Genomic DNA, 27001 nt, shown 5'->3' with positions numbered 1-27001 from the left:
TGCTGTATATCGCCCTCACTGTATTGTATATCTCCCTCGCCCTGTGCTGTATATCTCCCTCACTGTGTTGTATATCTCTCTTGCCCTGTGCTGTATATCGCCCTCACTGTGTTGTATATCTCTCTCGCGCTGTGCTGTATATCTCCCTCACTGTGTTGTATATCTCTCTCGCGCTGTGCTGTATATCTCCCTCACTGTGTTGTATATCTCTCTCGCCCTGTGCTGTATATCGCCCTCACTGTGTTGTATATCTCCCTCACTGTGTTGTATATCTCTCTCGCGCTGTGCTGTATATCTCCCTCACTGTGTTGTATATCTCCCTCGCCCTGTGCTGTATATCTCCCTCACTGTGTTGTATATCTCTCTCGCCCTGTGCTGTATATCTCCCTCACTGTGTTGTATATCTCCCTCACTGTGTTGTATATCTCTCTCGCGCTGTGCTGTATATCTCCCTCACTCTGTTGTATATCTCTCTCGCGCTGTGCTGTATATCGCCCTCACTGTGTTGTATATCTCCCTCGCACTGTGCTGTATATCTCCCTCACTGTGTTGTATATCTCCCTCGCCCTGTGCTGTATATCTCCCTCACTGTGTTGTATATCTCTCTCGCCCTGTGCTGTATATCGCCCTCACTGTATTGTATATCTCCCTCGCCCTGTGCTGTATATCTCCCTCACTGTGTTGTATATCTCTCTTGCCCTGTGCTGTATATCGCCCTCACTGTGTTGTATATCTCTCTCGCGCTGTGCTGTATATCTCCCTCACTGTGTTGTATATCTCTCTCGCGCTGTGCTGTATATCTCCCTCACTGTGTTGTATATCTCTCTCGCCCTGTGCTGTATATCGCCCTCACTGTGTTGTATATCTCCCTCACTGTGTTGTATATCTCTCTCGCGCTGTGCTGTATATCTCCCTCATTGTGTTGTATATCTCCCTCGCCCTGTGCTGTATATCTCCCTCACTGTGTTGTATATCTCTCTCGCCCTGTGCTGTATATCTCCCTCACTGTGTTGTATATCTCTCTCGTGCTGTGCTGTATATCTCCCTCACTGTGTTGTATATCTCTCTCGCGCTGTGCTGTATATCGCCCTCACTGTGTTGTATATCTCCCTCGCACTGTGCTGTATATCTCCCTCACTGTGTTGTATATCTCTCTCGCCCTGTGCTGTATATCTCCCTCACTGCGTTGTATACCTCCCTCACTGTGTTGTATATCTCCCTCGCCCTGTGCTGTATATCGCCCTCACTGTGTTGTATATCTCCCTCACTGTGTTGTATATCTCCCTCGCCCTGTGCTGTATATCTCTTTCGCGCTGTGCTGTATATCTCCCTCACTGTGTTGTATATCGCCCTCACTGTGTTGTATATCTCCCCCGCGCTGTGCTGTATATCTATGTATCTGCCGCGCTGTGCTGTATATCTCCCTCGCACTGTGCTGTATATCTATGTATCTGCCGCGCTGTGCTGTGTCTCTGTGAAGCGCCTTGCAGACATCCTGAGGCAGAGGGCGCTGTTTCTGTGTGTGTCCCCCCCCCCCCCCCCAACTGCGCGCTCAGGCTGAGTTCCGCCCTCGGCCCTTTCGTGCGAGGCCGCAGTTTCCAGCCGGCGGGAGCGGAGGAGGCGCAGGTCCGGCGGTTGTTAGGGAGGGAAAAAGCAGGTAGAAAAACCGGGAGGAAAGCTCGGATGAACGGCTGCCACAGAGGGCGGGGGGACCGGAGGGGACGGCAGCTCCCGGGTTACCCGGGGTGGGTGGTTGTCCGCTATCTGGGACGATATTTCCAGTTGAAAGCGAATGCCTTTAATTATAAATAAATTTACCCGGTTTCCATTAAGGAGAGAAGCTCGGCCTCGGAGATTTCCTATGTGAGCCCGTTTTTGAAATGCCGAATTTATCTTGACCTAAGATATTTACCCAGCTCAGATGGAAAACGAATATCAAAATCCAAAAACAAAATACTGCGGGTGCTGGAAATCTGAAATCTCTCTCCACAGAGGCTGGCACTAGACCCACAGAGTATTCCTGCTACTTTCCCCTTTATCAATAATTCAGTTGGTTTTAAATTCCTCCCAATGGCCGCAGGTGGGATACATCAACATGTAACTTCGAGGAGGGCAGATTCTTGCACCGAAAAGAGACAAAATCTACACCCCCTGAACTGGATTCAATCAATGGCCAAGTGGTGGAAGAATATTATCCCACTGGAGAACTCATATTTGGTGATACAGGAACAGAAATTGGCTGTTCAGCCCCTCGTGCCTGTTCTGCCCATTCAACTAGACCATGGCTAATCTGTATCTCAACCTCATTTACCTGCTTAAGCCTCAAGTACCAAAAGTCTGTTAATCTCAGTGAATTGATGCAGCATCCTCAGCCTTTTGGGGAAGGGAGTTTCAGATTTTTCACCGCCCCCGTGTGGGAGAAAAAGTGCGTGTTTTTAAATTTACCTCTGAATGGCCTAATTCTAATTTTAAGATCATATCTCTTGTTCTGCATTCTGCCACCAGAGGAAGCAAGGAGTTCAGATGTAAATAGCCATGACTGTTTCTGCCTTGTGGAGTCCCTTTAGTGTCTTAAATACCTCAATTAGATCACATCATCTTCTGAATTCAAGGGAACACAGGTCAAGTTTATGAAACCTGTCTTCATAATTTAATGTTTTAAGCCCTGGTATTGTCCCCAGCCTATTCCATCAGAAAGAGATGTTGATAGATGATCTTTCCTATCAAATGTCATATTCAATGTGACTACGGATAAGCAAACTTGAGTTAATTTCATGCAACATTGTCATTATGCTGAGACTGAATACTAACACAGTAATAAACATAGAGAATGCTGAAAATATTCAGGTCAGACAGCATCTTTCAAGCAAGAATGAAAGTTAATGTTTCAGGTTGATTTTTTGTTAGAACTAGTAAAGTGGTAACTCTGTTTCTCTCTACAGATGCTGCCAAACCTGCTGCGTATTTCCAGAATTTTCTGTTTTTACTTCAGGTTTCCAGCACCTGTGATATTTTACTAATGCAGCAATGGTGTAATGAATAATGCAAAGTTAAATCTTGATTTGCTGATTTATGTAAGCTGTTCTTTAGTAAGCTTCCTAGTAAACTACATTGCTTTTATTAATGTGGTGAAGGGTGTGTGGTGCTTCCACTTATTAGGAAAAGCCAGGGCTATTGAGGTGGTTCTTCATGGCATCTCAGTAAGAGTGTGTGGAAATTCTGTGAGCATACCACTGGTGCCTCCTCATGGCTGTTTATGGAGGATATTGATTGCAACCTAGAAAAAGACTGTATCCTCAAACTCTGGGAGAGGTAACAGGCTTTCCACGTGAAGAATAGGATAATTGGACACATCAAATGACTGGAGAACTTCCCTAAGTATATAAACATTAAAATAATGAGAAATAAAATGGCAGCAGGCTATGCAATGTTTAAGTTTCTGATAGTTTAGCATAATACAATTGACTCACTATGTAAATGGCTTCCCTGCTTTTTTGAGGCATGGGGTAAAGATGCAGAGCATCTTTCCATATGGTGCAAGAGGTAATGCATTGTTACTTCTTGGATTTCAGTTTGAGGCACAGTTCCGGTGATAACAGATGGCTGTCCCACAGCAGACTGGGAGCTCTGGCCTGGAAGCCCAGCAGACCCTCCTGGCCACAGTCAGTGGCAATGTACAGAAATATGCAGTCAAGAAGAAGAAGATCCTCAGCGCAGAAGAGATGGAGCTGTATGAGCTCACACAAGCCGCTGGTGTTGTCATGGACCAGGAAGTGTTCAAGTAAGTCTGAAAGTAACCACAAAGGTGAGAAACAGCCTTGGATACTTGAAATTAAAATGGATAATGCTGGAATGGTTTATTTTCTGAAGTTGATCATTTCTCGCTTTTTAAATTTGAAATGTGACCTTTCCTCCAAGGCTGAATTGTTTTTCATAATTGTAGCAAATCATGCCGGCAGCCTGTGTAAAGGTAAAATATACAGTCGGTGAAGGAAATCATTTTCAGAAGCAACGTTCATCTGGACAACAATGATGCTAAGATGGTGAAATTGCGGATTTTGATCTTTACTTCCAGAACAGGTTTTAGTAAGAATGCAGTCAGCAAAATCATTAAATACCCATGTCTGCTACCTATGTTTTACATTGTCAGCCTTGGCTCACTAGTAGCTCTCTCATCTCTGAATCAGAAGATCTTGGGTTTAAGTTCCTCTCCATAGTTTTAGCACATAACCTAGGCTGACACTTCATTGTATTACTGAGGAACTGTAAGCCCTTCACGCATGCTCCACCATTCAGTTAGATCATAGCTGATATACTTTGTTTACCTGCCTTGGTTCTGTAATCCATTAATACCGTAGCTTAACAAAAAACTTAACCACAGTTTGACATTTTCAATTGGTCCAGAGTCAGTTGCTTTTTTGGGGAGAGAATTTCAGATTTCCATTATCATTTGAGGAAAGAAATGTTTCCTGACGTCACCCTTGAACAACCTATCTCTAACATTAAGGTTGTGCCCCTGTGTTCTAGACTCTTCTCAGAGGAAATAATTTACCTCCATCTATTCTATTCTATCAACTCTAAGATAAAAGCAAAATACTGCGGATGCTGGAAATCTGAAACAAAAACAAAAATAGCTGGAAAAACTCAGCAGGTCTGACAGCATCTGCGGAGAGGAATACAGTTAACATTTCGTGTCTGTATGACCCTCTTCTGATGAAGGGTCATACGGACACAAAACGTTAACTGTATTCCTCTCCGCAGATGCTGTCAGACCTGCTGTGTTTTTCCAGCTATTTTTGTTTTTGTATTCTATCAACTCGCTTAGTTATCTTAATTAAATTCAATTAGGTCAACCCTTATTCTTCGAAGGAATACAAATCCAATTTATTCAACAGTGGGAGTGCTGTACTGCTAGAGATGCCATCTTTTGGATGAGATAATAAACTGAGGTTGGATCTGCGCTGTCTCGTGGATGTAAAAGACTCCAATGAGCAGTGTGCTGGCCAACATTCATCCCTCAAACTACATTATTAAAACAGATCATCTGATCATTATATTGCTGTTTGTGGGACTTGCTGCATGCAAATTGTCCATTTAGCACTTTGAGACTACCAAAGTCATGAAAGCAGCTACAAAGATGCAAGTCCTTTTTTCTTTCCATCAGCGCTATCTTTGTACCTTCCTTAGCTGTGATTTTGCACAAAGGAGACTCATCCAACTTCACTCACAGTTTCAAAATGTCTGCTTGTGACATGCTCCACTTTCATTGTTCATTCAGCACTTTAACTTCATTGCAGTGTTTTGGAGTATCATTTAATTCTTTCCCCCTCTCCCCGCCCTTTTATTTTTGAAAATTACAATTGTCTTTGTTTATTTTTGTTTTCATTTCAGATGAAGGTTTACACTTGAAATGTTAGCCTATCTTTTCACAGAGGCTAACTGGTCTGTATATTTTTGGCATTCTCTTTTTCACCATTTTATTTTTTGTTTTGGTCAAATGGGTGTTTAGCATGCACTAAAATTGTCTACAAACTAAATTTACAAGAAATTCACATAAGTGGAGTTTCTGCTTGCCTGCTATGGAGTGCATTATCTCTCCTTAAGGACACAGCCTACACACCTGAGCTCGTTATTTGTTGTGCTGGACAATGACTCCTAAGTGTAGGGGTCAGGTTACTTCAATCACATTTACTTCAGTTTTTCATATTCTGTCATTTTCTCCTGACTGAGCACAGAGATCCATATCTCTCCCATAGACTTTGCTTCAGGATTTATTTTTTCTTTCTTTCATAATTCGTCTTTCACCAATGATACCAGGTTGAGTTTCCTCAACCTGTCTTCACAGACCAATGGCCTTTGTCTTTTATACAAGCACAACAATCTTGATCACGTTTTGTGAGTAATGGATGTTACCCTGTATATTTTTCATGATTTTCCAGTGTTCCATTCTAAACTGTAGTGTTCATCTTTGTGATACTCCTTCAGATGAGACATTTATGTAAGCAGGGAGTCATTGATTTTGTTACCATCATCTGTTGAGTGCTGGAAGGGTCTGGTTCCCCTGATGGCTTTTCCTGTTTCTCACCTGTCAGGATAATCGTGGATCTGTTGAAGATGAATGTGGCTCCATTGGCAGTATTCCAGATGTTGAAAGCTATGTGCGCAGGACACCGAATTGCAGAGATGTCCTCAACTGAGACACCGTCCACAACGACACAGAGCAACCTGGCAGACTCCAGAGGTGAGATACCAAAAGCTGACTAGCGGAAGTAATGCACCAAAGTAATTACTATTACTGTACAGCATACTTTGAGCTTCTCATCTCTCAAATCCTGTTATTCATCCACTGATTGTATGCTCCACAGGGGTGTTGTGTAACCATTTTTAAATATTGAACTTCTCAAACAGCAGCTTCTTCCCTCCTACAATGCAGAGTATATATCAAAGCTCAACAGATTGAAAGTATTTTCGGAGGAATGTTGTATTTAAAACTTGGCACCTAAAGAATATTTCTAGTAACTTTGTTGTAAATTTAAAGTTCAAATCTTGCAATAAGCTCAGTTTCTTTTTCATTCTTCACTAAGTAGATCTGGCTCAGGTAGCCAAGAGCTCCATTCCCATCACTAGGACAGGGTTTTCGGATTTAATTTTGGGTGTGAGAAGTACAGCATGTGACTGTTCGCATAGTAAATTCCTGATCTCAGCCGTGGTGCGTGGGCAGGGTCCTTCCTGGAGGGAGGGAGGGAGGGAGGTAGGGAAGCACAAGTAGAGTTTTGTGTTGCTCCAAAACTGACTGACTGCAGGTTTCAATGGTCAAAATGAAACCATCAGCAGAAGCCTGCAAGCACACCACCTGCCTTCTGCTCAACCAGAGAATGGTTTGTGAAATAAAGAAACAGTGAGGATAAAATAAATTGAAAGAAAGCCTTCTTCTCTTTAAGGACTTTAACATGTACGGTGCTTCTCTTCAGTCATTTCATAATGGCCTTTGAAAGCATAGTGTAATCCTGCTGTTAAAACAGGACATCATCCCAGTTATTCATTTGAATATTTTTATGAATTCTGGGACCCTAGCAAAACAAAAAAAAAATTGTGCTTATCAAAATGTTGAAAAATGGAAGAGTGAGTATCAATGTACAGCATAAATTAGATATAGAGAAAACCTTCTTTAGGTCTGATTAGCATGTGTTATGACACAGGAGTTGGTAAAGGCTGTGTTGTTTAAATCCCAGAGGGAAACTTGAAGAACTGTCATAACCTATGTTTTCAATTGATATGTTTAAGATGCAGCTCTTAATTCAGGAATAAAACCACCAAGCCTCAAGGGGTTTTTTAATATAAAACTAAATTAAACATTTATTAATTTAACAACTAATTAAACACATACACATGTCTACAAATTACTACCATGATAACTTTTAAACAAATTCCCAAATTAATCACTTGCAGATAAATCTTCACCAAGGCAACAATAACCCATAGACTTTAAACAGACACCAGGCAAAGCACATTTGACCGTACACATTCAAAATGAGGCTCCTTTCAATTTGGCTCCTTTTCAATCAGAGTTGTAGGGCTTACAGGCTGGTTAAATCTTAATGCCTCTGCCTCACACACACAAACTCCTCTCAGTTTATACCTAGCTTTCCCTTTGAATGTAAATTTTCCATTGTATTACTAGGTCTTTTAACTTTACCTCTCCTAACAATAATCCTTTCATTCCACCAATTTTATTAATAATATAAACATGTTGCTTGGTACCTCCCAGCTAGGTGCAAGATTTTACCCATTCTTTTGAATGGTTTAGTCAAGAAATGCAAATTGCACTTTACCTTTTAACTAACTTATGTTTATCTAATTAACATCTCAAGCTACTATACATCAAAGCACCCAGACTAGCTGGTTTTAATCCAATTAAGACACACAAAGACACAGACCCTACTACAATTCCAATTTAAAATAATTTCCAATAACATTATAGACATTAATCTCTTCATGACATATGCCTTAACTTCACCCTTACAAGTGATCACCCTGCCCCAGTTACATATGTAATGTTTCTGTTGCCTACACCAGCTCTATTACCTTCACCAGTTATACTTCCAGTATTGTGCCATTGGTCTCGAAGAAAAAAATAAAGCAAAGTATGGTTTTGAGGAGAAGGTTGACTTTGTTTTATTTTTCTCCCTGCAAGATGTTGATTACTGTTGGAATAATATTCATAGGCATCAGCCACTCTGATAACTTGCTCAAGTATGCAGACTTAGGGAGTGAGTGCTGGCAGCCAAACCTGATGTGTCCTTGGCTAACATTTACCGAATTTGCAGACACTTTCCAGCAAGGGTGAATTAATGGCAATCAGAAGCAGGAATAATGTTTTTCCTTTATCTCACCCCCGCCCATACCACTCTGCCTAAGGGTGATAAGGCTAACTGTAGCACTCTTACTAATCTTAATCAGCTAACTCAACACAAGCTGGGCTTTGAACCTGGGAACTTCTAGTGACTATGGCTCAACTGCATTAACTAGCTTGCATTTATAAAGCAGGTTTAGTATAGGAAACCATCCCAAGGTGCTTCATAAAGGAGTAAATTTAGGCTTGCAACTTGGGTGAGGGAGTTAGGGGAGCTGGTCACATGCAGGGCTGAATAGACAGATTTTGAGATTGCTCAGGAAAGTGTGGAGAAAGCACGGGGAGGGGTTTAGTGAAAGAATAGGGCTGAGACAGCCAAAATCTCTGCGCAAATGGTAGAAAAGGGGGCGGCAATTTTCAGAGTTAGATTGACGAGAACAAAAAACTTGGAATGGGACATAAGTGTGGAAGAGTTCGCTGGTATACAGAGGTGAAATTGTTATGATGGGAGATAGGGAGCCAATGTAGTTTTAGTGAGGATTGGATTGGACTGGTGGGCAAGCAGAAATTAGTGGGTGGTTAGACCCTGCTGATGGTAATTTGAGCTAGTTGGAGTTTATGGGGGCTGTTGCCTGGAGGGAATTTGAGTAGTGGAATTGAGGTTGGGTTAGCAGTGGGTCATGTCAATAGAAGTAGAAAGAAGTAGCCTTGGTATCAGTTTGACTCATTTGGTTCCATACTTTCCTTTTGAGTCAGAGGATTGTGGTTGAGGGACATTTCCTAGGCTGATGCACCAGTACAGCACTGATGGAGTGCTGCATTGCCTTAGATACAGATGAGATATTAAAGCACTTTCTGTGCATTCCAATAGTTTAGGTGAGTAATGGTCCTATGGAACTACTTTAAGAGCAGGGAGTTTCTCCCCCTCTCAATGTCACCACAAAAATATGAGCCTCTCATTCATCTTATTGTGGCATCTTGCAGCATATGAATTGGCAATAGCCACTGTACCTCAATAATAGATTGTAAAGCCCATTGGGATGTTTTATAGAGATGTATAGAAATGCGAGTTCCTTTTAAATCACAACATTTTTTTTTTGTATGGTCCTGCTATATCATATCCTACAGAGACCAAAAATTGTAGTTTAGATTTTGAAGAGTTAAGCTGCCATTGCTTATGTAAGTGGGGTCTTCACTCTTATGTCAATCACTTCAAAATATGCCCATCTCCTCGCATCCACTAAAGAAAACCTAGAATCCTCCAGCAGGTATGTGATGCAAAAGGTTTTGCAATGTTGCAGTTGGATTTTCTAGCAGATCTAAGTTAGTCTCAAAACACCAATGATTGGTTTGCTAAAACTGTCCATATTATAGCACTTGCTTTGAGAAATCTAGGACTGTGGGGTATTTGGGTTATTAACATAAAATGGAAGCTCTTACAAGTAGAAGAAAATAGTAAATTGGCATTGGAGTTTGAAGAGAATAGTTTGGAAGTAAGTTAATTCACTTCCTTTCTTCTTCCACTTTGTTTCTGATCAGATTATGGCCAGAAACTTTCCCAAGTACTGATTTCAGTGAATTTGATGCATTAAAAGCAAGGAAATTGATCCACCACAATTCAAAATCATTTGGTTAAATGTCTGTTAAATTCTAGCTAATTGGCTACTTCCTGCATTAAGAACAATTATTAGTTCAGTCTTGGTATCAATTGGTTAAAAAGGCATTTAACAATATAATTACACCCAAGTGAACATACAGATTTGATTATAGGTTGTTATAATGTTGCTATTTGTTAACACTCAGTGACTGGTAGCACAAATGGTGGGAACACTTCTGCAGTCATGCTTGGAAGAATTGCTCTTTTTTGCTACATTGTGACTGTGGAAATGTCACAATTTATAGTGAAGACAAGAGGCCATCAACCTGAAACGTTAACTTGGTTTCTTTCACCACAGATACTGCCTGAGTTTCTTCAGCATTTTCTGTTTTTATTTCACAATTTATAGTTGCAGGTCTGAAACCAGTGTTAGAAATGTAGAAGACAGCTATTTATAAATATAATACTTTGCCTTTTGTCTGGCTGCATTTTTTGTCAGGGTTAGAACCTCTCTCTGGGTGGCTTGCTTAAGACTGACTCAGGACTCAATAATCTCCCTGAGAGCTTTTTACATCTGTTTGTCTATCTGTTCACACATGACTATTGTTGAAGATGCGAGTGGGTGTTGGGATCGTTTGGGTGGAGGTGGGGTGATGTCAAGCTGTCGCAAGGCGGGGAGAAAAACATTTACTGCGCTATCCTAAATTCAAAATGGCAGAATTGCAAAATTGTCATTCAATTTAAAATGTTTGAAAACAATGGGCAGTTGGAGTTATCCACTGCAATTGACCAGCAATGTATTAGACAATAGAATGACGATAAGCGAGTTCATAACTGTAATTCCCTAGATGACGTGCTCTAATCTCAGCTGAGTAGATATCTAATGCTTCCCAGCGAGAGAGAGAGAGAGAGAATTGGACGGTTAGTCGATCTTATCTGTCTGGGGGTCATTTTCAGAGGCCAAATGCCAGTTTCTGGTCACCTTGTGCTGCTGACCAGGGTACAGTACATGACCCAGCGAGACCTAAAGAAATGGATTGAGAAGAGAGAAAGAAGACTTCAAGCCTAAGACTTCTTCACTCCCTGCAACCACCCCAACCCCCTTCCTAAAAATAGATGACAATTTATTTTTGCCTTTCTTAATTAGATTGGTAACAGTGGCATTGGACAAAGAGTCAGTTCAGGTTTAAAATAATCTCACTGGGTCAAATCAAACTCCTGGAGACTTAAACACAGTCCCTGTCTCATTATACAATGCAGTGACAGTCAAGCTGTCGCAAGGCGGGGAGAAAAACATTTACTGCGCTATCCTAAATTCAAAGTGGCAGAATTGCAAAATTGTCATTCAATTTAAAATGTTTGAAAACAATGGGCAGTTGAAGTTATCCACTGCAATTGACCAGCAATGTATTAGACGATAGAATGACGATAAGTGACAGTCCTGCAGTGCCCAGGGGTTGTGGAAGATCTTGTTGGCACCAGTGGACACTGCATGCTTTCTCTCCAGGCCACCCGGACACAGACAAGACAGCGGAAGAGAGGCAAGCAGCCAGGGCACCCTTCTCCCTCCCATATGGGATGCTCCCTCAATTGCTGCTTTAGCCAGGAGATTATTTTTCCACAGATACATTTTTTAACCTTGTCAGTCCTGCCAAAGGTATACTCTTTCTTTAAAATGCTACTTTGTTTGTTGTCTCCTTGAAGGTCACTCTCTTATTATCTTGACATAATGTTCAAGCAGGTTTCCTCTGCCAGTATGTCATGTTTGCTTTATGCCATGCTAATTGCTATTTCCAATCGGAAACTGTATTTTAAAATCTAGGTTTCAATTTACATCTCGTGACACCTGCTAGAAAGCACATGCACGTAAAAGCCAAGTAATGATAGAATTTAGCTCACATAATGATGCTAGAGGTCAGTTAGCCCACCAACACTTGCCAGTTAGACTCGCATGAGTAGTCACTTGAGTTAGGTTCCTGAGAGCTGCCAGTGCCCCTTGAACTGTACCCTATTGCACCTACAATTGCAGAAATAAATTGGATTTTTCTGACCTTGTGGTATAACCTTTGGTCAAATTAGTATAGCTAAGACTACACTTAAACCAAATATTCAAAAAACACAACTTTTATACCAACTCAGTATTGCACAGATCAGGCAGTGTGAACCATAATTTCTAATCATTTCATTGGAGCAGAATGCCACACAAGTGGCTTGTGATTTTTTAGCTCCACAAGTGTACTGCTGGAGTGAAGGACATCGACCAACCCAGGGTGATGAATTGTGCACTGATTTGTTATATATCTTAATGAGCAAAGGGCCTTTAAATTAAAAAAAATATGATTCTGAATGTAAGACTGACATTATGGGAATGATTGCCGCAATCAGATTGACTTCTAAAAACATTAATCGCAGTACAATCAAAATGTATTTTAGAGGATTTCTGAGAAAATTCAATTGACTGATGACAAATCCAATTTGTGGAATGAGGGGTTGTGACTTGAGCTGTACTATAATGGGGGCTTGGCCCTGCACATTTCTAAAGGATAGTTAAAATACTGTGTGCTTTCCCATCCACTGAGCACTTGCTAATAAGCTGCTCAAGTCCAGCTCTTTGTGTCCAATCTTGTGGTATTCTGTGCAAATTGGGAGGCGGGGGAGGTGTAGCTTCTTGCTGCTTGTGTTTGTCTTTCTTCCCTCCACATTTTCTTCCCCATCCCCTCCCGTTCTCTTGCATTCTTTGAACAGCTTGAGGTAAGACACAAATCTCTGTTGGGGCAATAATGATGTTTTAATGGAATGTCATACAGTAACTGCACTGAAATATGCTTTCAGATCTTTTTTACTAGGGAACAGACACTATTGCAAATTACAATTTTTTTTAGGGAAACCAATTTACATATGATGTAAATATTACATATTACATATTTACATATGTTTTAGTGTGTCATCTGGAGAACATCGGTATTAAATATGTTCTCACTGTACCTTTATAATATATTCTACAACATGGCATGCATTGTTTAAAATTTCATTTACACAGATCCATTTTAAGTATCTTTTTATCATGTGCTCTCAGGGACCTAATTTAAAAACTAACTCCAACTATGAGGAGCATTTACTACTGTGCATATAAATGTCAGCCTTGTGTGAACTGCTGTTGCATTTGTAATTTAAAGAGGAAGTCTTCCATTGGGATCCCCTTTAAGAAAATCAAACCCCTTTGTGGATATTTTCTTGTAACACACACAAGCTGAAATACTTTTGATTAATTACTTTTCTGAATGTTAATTATATTCCTTTACATCATTTGTCTAAGTAATGATTCCCAGTCAGTTCCCCTATAATGCATAAAACTAAAAATCTTGCTAAAAGAAGTCAAAAAGACTAAATCTAATAAGAGGATTTATTAGAATTCCTCATAACTTTTTCTTAAAGTGGTTTTGACGATGACTCGCTCTTTCAAAGTTGTCAGCTATAGCAGTAGAGCTCAGTTAAAGCTGCACCGTTTGGTAGATGAGTTTGTTTCTTTGCAATGGGCTAAGTTTCTGTACCGCGTTCCATCCTGTGTTCTTTAATGTGTTTTCATCTCTCTCTTCTCTGAACTAGAGCATTCGTTTATCTCCGCAAAGAACAGTAAAATCCCAGCACTCTCCTTTTCCTCTGCCCTTCGATCTCCGAGACTAGCCACTAAGATTGTGGTCTACAACCCTGCTGATGCTTGCTCACCTCTCTCTCAAGGTCCCCCTGGTTCCTTCCAGTTTTCTTGCTGCCTGTTCTCGCCCTTCTCAGGTTGCGTTTATTAGTTTATCTGCTGGGTTCCTGTACAGTCAGTGATTGCACTAGGAACTAGATTACAAACAGAAGGCATTTATAGAGTGGAGCAGACTCTTGTACCCTTGGCTAGTATCTAGAATTAGATTGGCTAAAATAACAGGATAAGAAGCTTCATTTGTCCAGGCTATTTCCTTTTGAAAAAACTGTTATGTGATTTAAGGATATCAAACTTGGCAAATCTCCTTATAATTCTTCTAAATTACCACCATATCACTATATTCCATCTACTTATGTTTTGAATACTTCTTGAATTATTTTGTGTAGGTATATATATGTAAATACATAAAATAATTATATATATTTTTCAAATTCTCCAATTTCTCTCCAGTGTTCTGCCCTTAACCCTCTTCTGTAGCCAATGAGCAACCTTGGGATATAGTTCCGTGGTCCTCAGGAACTTCTCCCAAGTGTGTATTCATGAATGAGCCGAGGCAGAGAGGTTTTGTGCGCTGTTTGACTTTGACATGTTCAGCTGTGATCAGCTAATCTAACACAGACCAGAGATTTCACCCTTTCTGGCCTGTATTGCTCAGTACCACCCTAAGTATTGTATTTACCCAGTAAGCCATTTTTTTGGAGAGAAAATAATTTAATCAAGAAGCTTTTTTGTGGAATATTTTAATAACTTTGTGGGTAGAAACCATATTCTGGAACTAGTAGGAAAATATTGCCAATAATGGACCCAAAGTAAAACCTTTGAACATTTTGTAAATTAAGATTATTCCAATCTGGATGAAGTTTAAATTTTTGTTTCATTTAGAATCTGGAAGATCTCTCCTCTTGTCTGTGTCTATCTATCTATCTATATTGCATAACTGTAAGTAAATGCAGTAAGTTTGAGGTTGCCAACAAATTGGCCTGAGTTTCATGGTGGTATGGATAGCACAACTGTCAGCGCTCACCATCATTGCTACTCTGAAACTCTCAGCAATTGCTGGACTCAAGTGTGCAATTGGAACTCAAATCCAGAAGTTACTGTCAGTGATTCTGGCTTCTCCAGAGAGTGTACTGTGAAGTGCCCCCAGATTGCAATCAGGTAGAAGTCACTAAATTGATGAGAATTTGCACCATTAGTCATGCTGTCAAAACCCTTGAAAAAATTACACCCTGTTGAATGAGGTGTAACTGAATTCATAACTGTGAATTAAGTTCATAGTTACCCTTAAAAACCTTTCTGGCCCTGAATTTGATACTGATTTTGTATTTACTGATACTGATTTTGTATTTGTGGAATGTCAAATTTCTTCATTATGATAAAAGATCTAAATATCTTGAAAACAAGTTTGTTTACTATTTCAGCTTTTACCTCAATTCCAGTCATTTATTTTGCTCTTTGTAAAATTTAACTGAAAGTGAAAGATTTTATTTCCTGGTTTGCTGTTAGTGAGAATACTCCATTGTGATTGGCTGCTTGATGACTCCACAGTTGGTGGACACATGGAGATCCCAGTGACTTGATGCCAGATTCAAGTTAGCTGTCACTTCATCACTGCCATATCTGGGCCATGAGATGCTGCCAAAGTTTCAATAAACTCCACAAGGGTAATTCAGTTGAGGGGCTTGGATGTTTTTGTTACATGGCCATTTAAGTGTTTACAGCTATAAATATCATTAAAGGATCTAATGTGTATAATATAAAGTGGATACTGAAAGTCAAAATGGAGTGACATCTGTTTTCAGCTATATTAGGGATGACACTGGCTAGTTTCAGGTAGACCTTTGCAAATTAGGTTTTATTGTGACCATGGATTATGTTTTGATACAGTTTTTGATTACTTTGTGCAGTAAATTCCAGAAAGCTTTGCTATCCTGATACAGTGCACACTGTAATTCTGAGATGTCAGTGTGTCTATGTTGTCCACTCTTTTCCCCATCTCTTCTTCCACTTGTCCCCAGCATGTGAATTATAAAGTGTGACAATATCCCACAATAACAGAACACAACCAGCACCATCAATACTTATTGTTTGTACATCCTGCTGTTAAAATGGAAGTATGTTTTGTTACACAGCAGCAGTGGGTGCTGCCTCTACATCGTTTTTCCCATTAGGCATTAGACCTTGTTAAAAGTTGCTTTTTAAAAAAAGGAGTTTTATGAAAACTTAAACCTCAACTCAGAACCTGTCATGTTGTATGAAACTGATCCAGTAACATTGTCTAATTCCATAGGACTCATTGAGGCAACTGCAGTCTCTGAAGGAATTTGATCTTTTGATTAGAGATTTAAGTGATCTATACTTTGCTTTCATATTAAGAGGTTTTGATTTCTTAATGATTTTTTTTGTTATGTTTGACCCTTGAATAAGTTGGTGCCAATTACCTGATTGAGTAAGTATTGTATAAATCAATCAATGACTGTTCAGCAATAAAACATTATGGGGAGAATTTTCTCCCCTCTGGGGGAGGGGGCTGTACGGGAGCAGGTGTGCACACAGCCGATCACCGCCATTTTACGTGGGCAGGCCAATTAAGGCCTGCCCAGCATGACGCGGGCCTGGAAGCGCTGAGTGCTCCCTGTGCAGGCGGGGGGAGGGTTGCCTGAGTCGGGGCCTGTGTTCTTGCACGCACGCATGCTCGCGAAAGAGCGCAGAAATCTCCGAGGCACAAGAGCTGCTTCAGGGAGATTAGTTTGTGTTAAAAATTTTAATAAAGGAGCAGAAAAATTTAGGACATGTCCCCTCATGTGAAGCTATCACATGAGCTGAGACATGTCTATGAGTTTAATTTAAAAAATTTTCTAACCTTTAAAAACCCTTAATGAAACCTCATCTCGCCTGTGGATGGGGTTCCATGAAAAATGCGAAGGCCACCTGGGCTCTTCACTTGCCTGCCAACCTTAAGGTTGGATGGGCAGCTCTGCTTATTGTTTTAATTAATAGTTAACTGGCCTTAATAGGCCTTTGACAGTTCAGACGCGCACCCAAGTCAGCTGCGTGCCCGCCGAACTGAAAATCTGAATGGCGTGCAGTGACGGCGGGACGCACGCCCGACGTTACTGCGCGTCATTTTACGCCTCGGTGAGCGGGCCCCACCCCCACTCGCCTAGCCGAAGATTCTGCCCTATCTCTCAAGCCACTCCTAATGGGACCAGATACAGGACCAACCCAGTAGTGTTCGTGTGGCAACTTAATCCCACAGTACATCATTTTGTTAAAGTCTTTCATTGGCAGTTAACATCCACTCTTTCAATAAATCAGCTGGCTGCTTTACAGTGACCCCTTTATTAATTTGCAGTAAGCCACAGTACATTTTGTTTAGTAAAGGTGAATATTTGAAGGCAGCAAGACCTCAAAATGCAGCCTTCAATGTTACAGTTCTCTTGCAGTCATTCCTGCAATCCTGTCTATGTATAATTTAGTACTGTCGCTTGATTTTTGACATGTTCTATTAATCTGAAATATTTTGTGGAACAGGTGCAGCTGTGCTCCCTATCTCAAAATCCCAGAAGTTAATTCACTGTTTATTGGTAAGCCTGTGTCTGAGCCAGCCAGTAACATGGAAATTTTAATATCTTTAATTTCTTATTTAAAAAATAGCTTCCCTTGAAAAATCTAAAGACATCTGGTATTCTGTATGCAATGGTGTTGCCCTAGCTAAGAATGATGCTGAAAGAGACTTTGGTTTCTTTGTTGTCTCAATGCTAAACATGTCAAACTGAGTAATAGCCAATAGAACGTTGAATTCCATAACAAAAACAAGGGAATGAGTCAGAGGAAGCTCAAATAAAACTGAATTATGCCCAATTTTGGTCACAAAGGCACAAGGGAGATATTTAAGCTCTGAAGGCACTGCAGATAAGAGCCACAAGGTCAATGTTGACGGTCTAAAACTTGGGCTCCTCAAACTTATTGAGGTATATAAGGTAGTTAAGGGCATTTTAATTTAAATTGCAAGAGTGGGTCAATGAGACACAGATACAAACGAACATAGTTAGCCTTGTGATTTTATTTTGTTATTGAGATGTGTGTGTGAGTGGTCACCAATAACTGGAAAAGGTCCAGACAAGCAGTTGGGTTAAGGGAAGGGAGCAGCTGGATAATGTTAAAACTAAATTTTTTCTTTTAATAAGATTACCTGCTTTCGACTATTTTCGAAGGACTTCCTAAGTTATGCTCCAATAATCAGTGAAGTAGGATAATTAAGCAATAACATGCGAGTTCTGGTTCCTGGTGCGATCTGACTGTCTGAGAGGGGGTGGGTTAAGAGTAGTTGATCTAAGGGTTGGAATTTTCTAGGTATCCAGATGTATGGAAACACTCAGTGCTGCCATACCATAAGAGCTGACTCACACATCCTAATGTACATGAACCTTTTTTATAGAAATGCATTTGAAAAGTAATTCAGTTTTAGCAATTAATCTCATTTGAAAGGCGGAATGGATTCTTGTACTAATGTGTATGTTAAAAGCATTGCTTTCTGACTTAAGCCATTAAGATAGTGTGAATGTAGAAAATTTACTTGATATTGGCCCATAAGGAGCTTGAGGCAGTCAGTCACCCATTCATCTAACCATCTCTGTAGTTGTCCATGTTCTGCAGCTTCACCTAATCATCTGCTTGTTCACTGCCTTAAATGCAATGCTGGTTAAGTGACATTGACGTATCCAGCATTTGAGTGTTTGTCTCCGATTCTCATACAGGCATGTACTCAATGTGCCGGTGAACTTGTGGAAAAGGAATTATTTACTGGTGGTGGGTGTGGGGCGGGTAGGGTGAGGGCTGGGGAAATCAGGATTTTAACTGCATTATTAGGAGCTGTCACATTAATTTCTCCAATTTGAGTTATTGCTTGGAGCCAGGATCACAAGAGGACCTGGATCTATAAAATCTTTTATGTGCACATTGTCAGGTTTATTCTCCAGCATTGCAAATAAGGCCATAAAGAAGCTTCAGTTTTTCCATATGAGTGTCTTGGTCAAAGCAACCATTCATTGGATCTTTGGTGCTGGGAGCTCCTATCTCTATTACTGCTTTCTTTTGATTCTGATCTTTGCCAGCTGTGAAGTTACAATCTGACAAGTAGCCACAATGATGGCTAAAGCTTTGGTTTAACTAGTTGTATTACAGTATTAATTTGTTTTATCACTGATTCTGTGAGGAATGTTGGGGATGTTTGGGTTGTAAGTTTTCTCATAGACCAATGCTGATAATAGTTACAATCAGATGATAAACAGTACATTGCTCTAGGGTAGAAACCGGTGCTTTTCCGACCTCATTCATTCGTTCCTCAATGTAGGAATCCATTGGAGAGCTGATGAAGCTTCTTCTGTTAAGAGGATATGAGTTTGAATTTCTTTCAAGACTGGATTCGTCCTAAGACTTTTGAAGTGAGAGTCCAGGATTCCATCAGTTAGTCATAGCCTAATGATCTTCGCACCAGATTCAATATACAATAGAAATAATCCATTTTTGCTTTGAGAGCTTGCAATTTTCCTGATGAATTTTCTAGATTAGTTTCCCCTCAGACCAAATATGTACAGGGAGAACCTTATGTCCTAAATGTTGGTACAACGGAAAGTTGTTTAGAAGGAAGATCTGGTATTATTACAGTTTCTACAGGATAATTGTCTTTTTGTTCTGCACAGTAAGATTGTCCCTCTGCTGTATGCAGTCCAGGTAAATTTGTAGAAATACAGGGCTGATTATGAAAATGGCTTTTCCCAAGGATCATCTTTTACTCTGTAAAGATTCCTACTGCAGCCTGACGTGAATGTTGCTGATCTAACCATTTGTTGCAGTGTACTGAAACCAGTCCATGAATAAAAACCAGTAGAAACTTGTAGTTGTTGCCACAGTGTTGGGTGTTTCTAGACTCAACTTATGCAAGTTAAAAAGTGCATAGTGTTTTTCTAATGTATGTTGACTTGAAGCATGGAATTTTCCAACCCTAAGATGTCTGCAGGTGTGAGGTATTGGTGATAAACTAATAAACTCCTGTGATACTTATTCTAGACTCTGTAGATATATTAGTTAAATTAGCAGAAAGGTTTTTAAGTGGTGTGCTGGGCTTTTCTATGGAGTGATGCATGTCTGCTTGGCTGCTTCCTTTACTTGGCTAGCATATAGGAATATTGTGTATCAAAGGCATGATTCCGCATCAGGTCACCAACTGAAAATAAGCCTTGTTCACTGAACATGTCTGCTGACTGTTCCCATCTCAGACTACCCATTCAGCAGCTTGATGGTGATATTGTTGGTTGCAGATATAGGTATCTCCTGATGAGCCCAAAGGACCCTTAACCAATTGTCTTTGATAATGTTAGAAGCGATTGACTTTCACTTCTCTTTAAACCTAACCCGCAGTAATGCAATATTCCCCTTGAATCTTTGGAGGTAATTGTCCACCTTTGGGTTTAAAACAGAAATTTCCTTTGTATAAAATACCCCCCCCCCCCTCAAATATTGACACATTCCTATCCTATTCTAACTTCAGCACAAAGAAAAATAGCCTTAATAAGGCAGAGAATATTTTTATTGATCTTCAGTAACAAAAAAAAACATATGCTTGTAAGTCAACAAATACTTGTCCTTATTTTGGCCCCAGAAGGACAGAAGTGATCTTGTGGTCTACAATTTGAAATCAATAACTTCAGCTGTCTGTTTTATTTTGTGTACGTTGTAATTAACTTCTGAAACTTTAACCATCGCAAACAATACATTCTCAGATTTAGGTGGGATTTTCAAGTCTGTTTCCCAAAGAATTTAAAAAAAAGGGAAAGACTGTTTGCTCATGTAGTTCCTTCAAACATGGGGAGCATAGGAGCTGGAGTAGCCATTTGGCCCTTTGAGCCTGCTCCACCATTCAATAAGATCATGGTTAATCTGGTTGTGGTCTCAGTTCCACTTTTCTGTTTTCCCCACATAACCCTTGACTTCCTTGCCTAACAAAAATCTATCTAACTTTGCCTTGAATAAATTCAAAACCCAGCCTCCACTACTTTCTGGGGAAGAGAATTTCACACACCAATGACCCTTTGGGAGAAAATGTTTCTCCGCATCTCTGTCTTAAAAGGGAGACCTCTTAGTTTAAAAATATGTCCCCTTGTTTTAGTCTCCCCCACAAGAGGAAACATCCTCTGGGTATGCATCATATCAAGTTCCCTCAGAATCTTAAATGTTTCAATAAGATCACCTCTCGTTCTTCTAAACTCCAATGGGTATAGGCACAACTTGTTCAACCTCTCTTCATAAAACAACCCCTTCATCCCACAACTAACATGTTGGTAATGGCCTCATCAAGTTACTGGCTGAAACAACCTCTACTGTATGAGCAGAGCCAGCAGCAGTTAATCTACCTTTTAACATGGCGTTTTTTTAGTTCTCATGCTGTTAGTTTCACATTAATCATTTTGACTTAACCCTGAACTTGTTTTTTTTTTGTCATTGTTTTGGTCCTTTTCACACACAAGCGACCATTCAAACTTTTCTAGGCGAGGAGAAGATCTGAGAACCTGAAGCTATATATTAACTGCTGGCCGCTGACTGTAGGTTACAGAGTTTAAACCTGTGACAATGAAGGATGGTATACTAATATTGCACCAATCTGCTTTTTGGTTATCTTGAGATTAAACTAAAAGAACAACTCCAATTTCATATTTGCCTTTGTTTCAAGATCCAAGCTTAAGCCAAATGGCCACCGCACAGCTTGAGATTTCAAAATCTGAAAGGTATTGGCATTTACTCAGAGCCTAAAACATTCGAAACAATCCAATTCCTTGGGAACTAGAATATTAAACGCTAATACATTATTGTGTTCCTCAGATTATTATGATCCAGAACCCATTAACTCAAATAAGATGACAAATTGCAGTACTGGATCACTTTGGTATCATGAGGTTGGATAAATCTTTTCTCTTATGAGGTGGAAATCCAGAGAAAATAATCATATACTTAATTTGCTTTGGGAATTGTTGCATACAGAAGATTTCCCTCAGGCAATTTGGGAAGCAGAATCCATAATATGTTAGATCATAGATGTTGGGTTGAAGGAGCAGGCTCAAAGCGCTAAATATATCTTCCTTGTTCTCTCTTTTTATGCTATTTGAGGCCTTGAGAGAATTGCATGACACACGAATATTATGCGTTTGAATATAGATAATTTCTGTTCTCAAATTTCTGGGCTTCTTCATTCCTGCTGGTTAGTTAATTGCTCAGTTAATCTGGCTCCAGTTGACCACTTTTTGGCAAAGAGCCACAAAAGTTAGGTGTTCCCACACCTGGAAATGCACTGCCCTTTTAGCATCAGAATTAATTCAGTTTCTTTGGTCTGAGTGAGTGTAATTTTTCCAAAGCACTGAAGACACCTAACGTGCTGCTCCTGATGAAATGTTAGACTTAGCCTGCACCTTAGAGATTAGCTGCATGGTATTGCAATTGGCACCGCAAATGCAAGATCCCATCTTCTGGTCACCATTTATTTTTATTTTTTGATTTTCATTTTGCAAACATTTGAGGTGAGGTGTATGTTCAGATTATCCTTCCTCGTTTCTTCCCATCCCTTTACCAGGTGTTCCTACAAAATGTAAATCAAATTAAACTGCAGTTCTTTATTGCTTCATCTCAGATGTATTGCATTGCTAGCCCAGAGGGTTGGCTTAAGCGAAGTTTGAGCTCCACAGATGTCAGGTCAATCTTGGATTATAAATGATCAAATGCTGAATGGAAAAGGCTGGTCCTATCAGTTTCTTCCCCTTTCTCTTTTTCTGCCCACTCCCCAAAGATGGAGTGCAAAATGCACCAATATAATGGTAGGTGAATGTAATTGATGACTGTAATTGACATTCTAAATTGGAGACTGAATGAATTTTTGGGTTACCCACCCATAGGAAACTCTTAAATAGGGGTGTACAAGTTTTTGATTTTTGTATAGTTGCATACAATGGTACTTTTGAAGTTTAAGTTCATGTTCGATGTGTGTGTAAATACATATATGTAAAGTTGCTGATACTAACAGATTTTCAACTGAGTTAGGAAGTAGCAGTACCACCAACAGTAAACCTTCAGGCCCACTAAATTAAAATATGCCAAATAAGAAATAGAAGCCCAAATTGCCTGGGCTTCAGATGTCAGAGAATCTGGGCTTGAGGATAAAGTTTAGATACCCCTGTTGTAAAACACTTATAATGAGCAATGGTAGCTTGCATTAATATTGTCCCTTTAACACAGAAAAGCATTCCAAGCTGCTTCAAAGGAAGAAACAGATCCCATTTCTTTTATGGGGACCTGAAAGATGTCCAAAGGCTTGATTAATGAGACTGGATGAGGATGAGAGCGGCGGTTCAGAACTATTTTGCTCACTTGGAGGGTAAACACTGAAATGTACTGGTCGGATTGAACAGTCTAATTCAATAAATGTGCTTTTAGATGTTAAGAGGGATTCACAGAGAATCCTCTGTAGAAGTCCCATGAAAGTACAACAGTGGGATAAGCACATTTAAGGAAACATGAGCTGATTGTGTTTTACTTCCTCTTTCTTGTAATAAAATCCCAGATCTCTTGGTGCAAAAGGCATGTGCGTTACCCTACACTGTTGCTGCAGTGACAGGTAGGAAACAGGTAGTTGTACATGGAAAATAAAGTTGACCTGATATGCTTCTGGATTTTTGCACATGTTTGAAGCTGAGGCCTAGAGTGGAAATTTGGATAAAAGGTTCCCTATGTTAATCAAAGACTGTTGAGTTAATTATTGTCACCTATGTTACGGGATCTTGTACAGTGCGAGTTTCACTTTTATATTTCAATTGCTGCTTCTCGACCTGAAGATGCAGCCAGCACTTCCTGAAGCTGATAATTGCGTTAACACTGTTGGATCACAGACCTGTTTGGGCAACTGTATTTGTTCTTAAAAGAACAGTCACTTCTATTGACACTAGGCAGTCACTGTGGAATCAAGTTCTAGTATGATCCTGCTGGTGGTGCCTGTTGTTGGAATAGATGCGCTTGTTACCCGCTGACTTATGAATTCCTGCAATCTGACTTCCTGTCCTGGCTGTGAGTTACCATGCTGCTGGCACTGTGGCAGACCTGGCTTGCTTTGTGCTGTAGTTTAGCGCTGTGGGGAATGGCGGGGGAGCACAATTAGGCTGCCAGTAGTTGGCTTTCACGTTTCCTTTTTTATTTGCTATGCTAAATGCTGCTTTTCTAATCCACTTTTGTTTCCAGTTCTCTGAAATGCTTTGGATAATTGCTGGTGTTCCTCTGAGATCGAGAGGAAAAATGTCCATGATAGCCTTTGTGGAAGGGTGGGGGAATATGATTAATACTTACAAAGAACAGGTGTTCAAAGCTCATAGCCCACATTCAGATATTAATTAACTTTGAACAATACAATGATGTCAAAAGTACTCGTGTCTTTTCAACAGTAAAAATTTTCAAAGTTGAGTGAACAATATTAATGATTCTGATTGTGTGCAAATAATCTCCAAGCTAGCCATTAAATCTCTCCACAGAGCAGGGAGGCCTCTGTTTTATGCAGAAGCTTGATTCTGACTGTGAATCTTCTCTCTCTGCTCACCTTGAATAAGGCCGTTGATTGATGGAACCAGCACCAGAACTTATACAGAGAGCCATATTTGAAATGTGTGCTTTCAAATTCAAGGAGCGTTTTAATGATACAGCTTCCAAGCAAAAGAGCTTACTCTACACTCGTTTTTTCCCCTTTTTTTTTCTTTATTGGCATACAGAATTTATTTTGTGGAAATCCATATTTCTGTGAGAACAATTTCAGTTTATAGGAAGTAATAAATTTCCTGCATGTGGAAGGGATGATCTGGGTAAAGAGTTAAGGCTCTGTGCTTTCTGTAAATTCATTCGCAGTTCTGGGAAAGATTAACTTTTTGCTCCTTCCTGCCCCAGAGTACTTTCTCATGCAACAACAGAGAACCTAAGCCCTGCACAGAGCTGTAAGGCACAGGCTCACCCCACCATCTCTTCATCTTAACAGTGCAGCTGTAGCAATCGGCAGATTCCTGGATCCACCTCTCTGGGAAGTGGGGGAGGCCTCCCAGGAATCCAGTCCTGGAGCTGTTTTGCAAAGTAGCACTGGTTATCTGCATAACTCACAGCTAAGTCCTTTGCATCATGAAAAGATTAAAAGGAAAAGGGATGCCACATTAATAAATCAAAGTTACTTTAAATTTAAACTAATTTGTCATTAACCATCGTGATTCTTGCCCCCAACAACACCAACCCCACCACCTCAATGCAGCAATTCCTTTCAGTGGAGAGATCAGCCTTGACTGGGGCCTTGTCCACTGCTATCTAGCTTTGATTCACTAGCAGGGACTTAACTAAGGAGAGTGATTCTACCTGTGCTTTTCCTCCCTGTGATGGATCACCTGACCTTTGCTTGAGAATTTAATTATTCCCTCAATGGCTTACACCCAAAAAACACTGAAAACCTTTTCCAAAGAAGAATATGTTCCCATTCTCTTTTTTCCTTTCTCCCCCTTTGCCTTCAAAGTTTCTCCCCTACCAGTCAGATGTTAATACTGGTCTGTGATTTCACAAGCAGTGATTACCCTCCAATATTTGTGGGCAGACCATCCAACTACAGGGCCATCACAGAAAAGACCCAGTTCCCACAATGTCTATTTCTGCATGTTCTGTGAACAGTGATTAGGAGCAGAATACTTGACTTCTTTTTTTCTGTCTTTCCTTTTTCCATTGCCTCTCCTTCCGCTGTGACACCAAGGTTAATGCTGGCACCTGAACAGTTATCAAGACTGATGTTTGGAAGCAAGGATTAAACTCTGCCAGTGTAACCACTTTTTATATTGCATGTTTTTCCTCCCTGTTGGCACTGTGATTTGCATTTAATCAAAACTGCTGTGGGTTGTTGTCCTCTAGACTGGAGAGGATCAAATAAACAGCATATTTATGGAGCAGCCTTTGCTGCATTTCACACCACAACAGGGCACTTCGGTATTCTGACCCATCTTAGAGGAAGACCAGCAACTGCCTCTAGAGTGTGTGATGTTTTTAGATTCCAAAATGTCTTGGTTGCAAAACTGACTGCTTTCTTTTCCCCACCCACCCCCTTCTTTACTTCGCAGTGAGAAATAAATCCAACACCGCCATCAGTGGTGCCCAGACGCAGACGGAGCGAAGCACGACCCGTGAAGGATCCAGCCAGCGGGTGCCGCGGCAGCCCAGCGCCACCAGAGTCCCCAAAGGTAGCGGCACTGGGAAAAGTACTGGAAGCGGCAGCAGCACACACACAACATCCAGCCAGTAGTCTGAAGAATGTTTGCCGTCTAACATAAAGATGACAGCATTTCTGGGCCAAGGGTGTTTAAAGCGGGGCTTCTGCCCTTGTTTTTTTGTCCTCCATGCACTATCTTTCAGCAAGTGAAACCGGGACTCTTGAGATCGCTTCAGATTGTTCATATTGATACAAGTTTGCAGGAAAGTATAACTTGGTTCGGTGATTATATTGGATTGTTACCTTTCACGCTGCATGCCTGGTCTAGCAAGTCTAGATTTTTTTTCTTTCAGACTTTTCACACTGCTGTAAAATAAAATCATTTAAGTGCTGATGTAAATTAAAACAAATGCTGGCCAATTTTGAGGCAGGTTAATTTCATGGGATAACTCACATGAGAGGTGAGGGATGACTCATATCCAGCTCCCCATACAGACAGAAAGGCAGGGCACAGATTTTCCACTTCACCCTGGACATTAGAACTTCTCTCGCTTGATTGCGAAATAACATTCAGAAAAGTATTGTCCACTATTTCATAGGAATAGGAGTTGGCCATTTAGCCCCTCAAGCCTGTTCTGCCATTCAATTAGATTATAATTGCTCTGTATCTTAACTCCATCTGCTCACCTTCAATTTTAATGACGGAAAATTATGGGCAGAAAGTGCCAGAATTTGCGAAGCTCTTAGGCCGGAGCACTGAAGAGCTAAAGCTGAGTCTTAATCTCTTATCTTCCAAAATATCACTTTGTTAGCTTGCAAATTCACAAAATTCATCATGAACACGCACGTTCCATAAATTGAACTTTAATTATGGAAATTGTTAATTGCGAGCCCAACCCACTCCGTCCTTTGCTGTCAATCCACAAAGGTTTAATTTTCATGACACTCTAAGCTGATTAACAGATATCAAGCTACTTACCTGTAATGTATAGCTGAAGCAGTGTTTATGCTGTACTATGTATTTTGTATACATGTGTCTCCCAAACAGGATACATGCTCCAAATAAACTTGTAGTAT

At 40.3% G+C, this 27001-nt stretch overlaps 1 protein-coding gene across 1 annotated transcript; it reads left to right on the top strand.

Annotated features, from left to right (window-relative positions):
• Positions 1–1538: 1538 nt before the first annotated feature.
• On the top strand, positions 1539–27001 carry mzt2b (mitotic spindle organizing protein 2B). The gene is made up of 4 exons (XM_078553931.1): positions 1539–1657; positions 3573–3781; positions 6093–6241; positions 25836–27001. Exons 2-4 carry the CDS (start codon positions 3600–3602, stop codon positions 26015–26017), a joined length of 513 nt encoding a protein of 170 aa, XP_078410057.1. The 5' UTR covers positions 1539–1657; positions 3573–3599; the 3' UTR covers positions 26018–27001.

The sequence above is a fragment of the Cetorhinus maximus genome, chromosome 12, assembly GCF_964194155.1.
Source record: "Cetorhinus maximus chromosome 12, sCetMax3.hap1.1, whole genome shotgun sequence".
Classification (NCBI taxonomy): Eukaryota; Metazoa; Chordata; class Chondrichthyes; order Lamniformes; family Cetorhinidae; genus Cetorhinus; species Cetorhinus maximus.
This window is presented reverse-complemented; position numbering and strand designations above follow the sequence as displayed.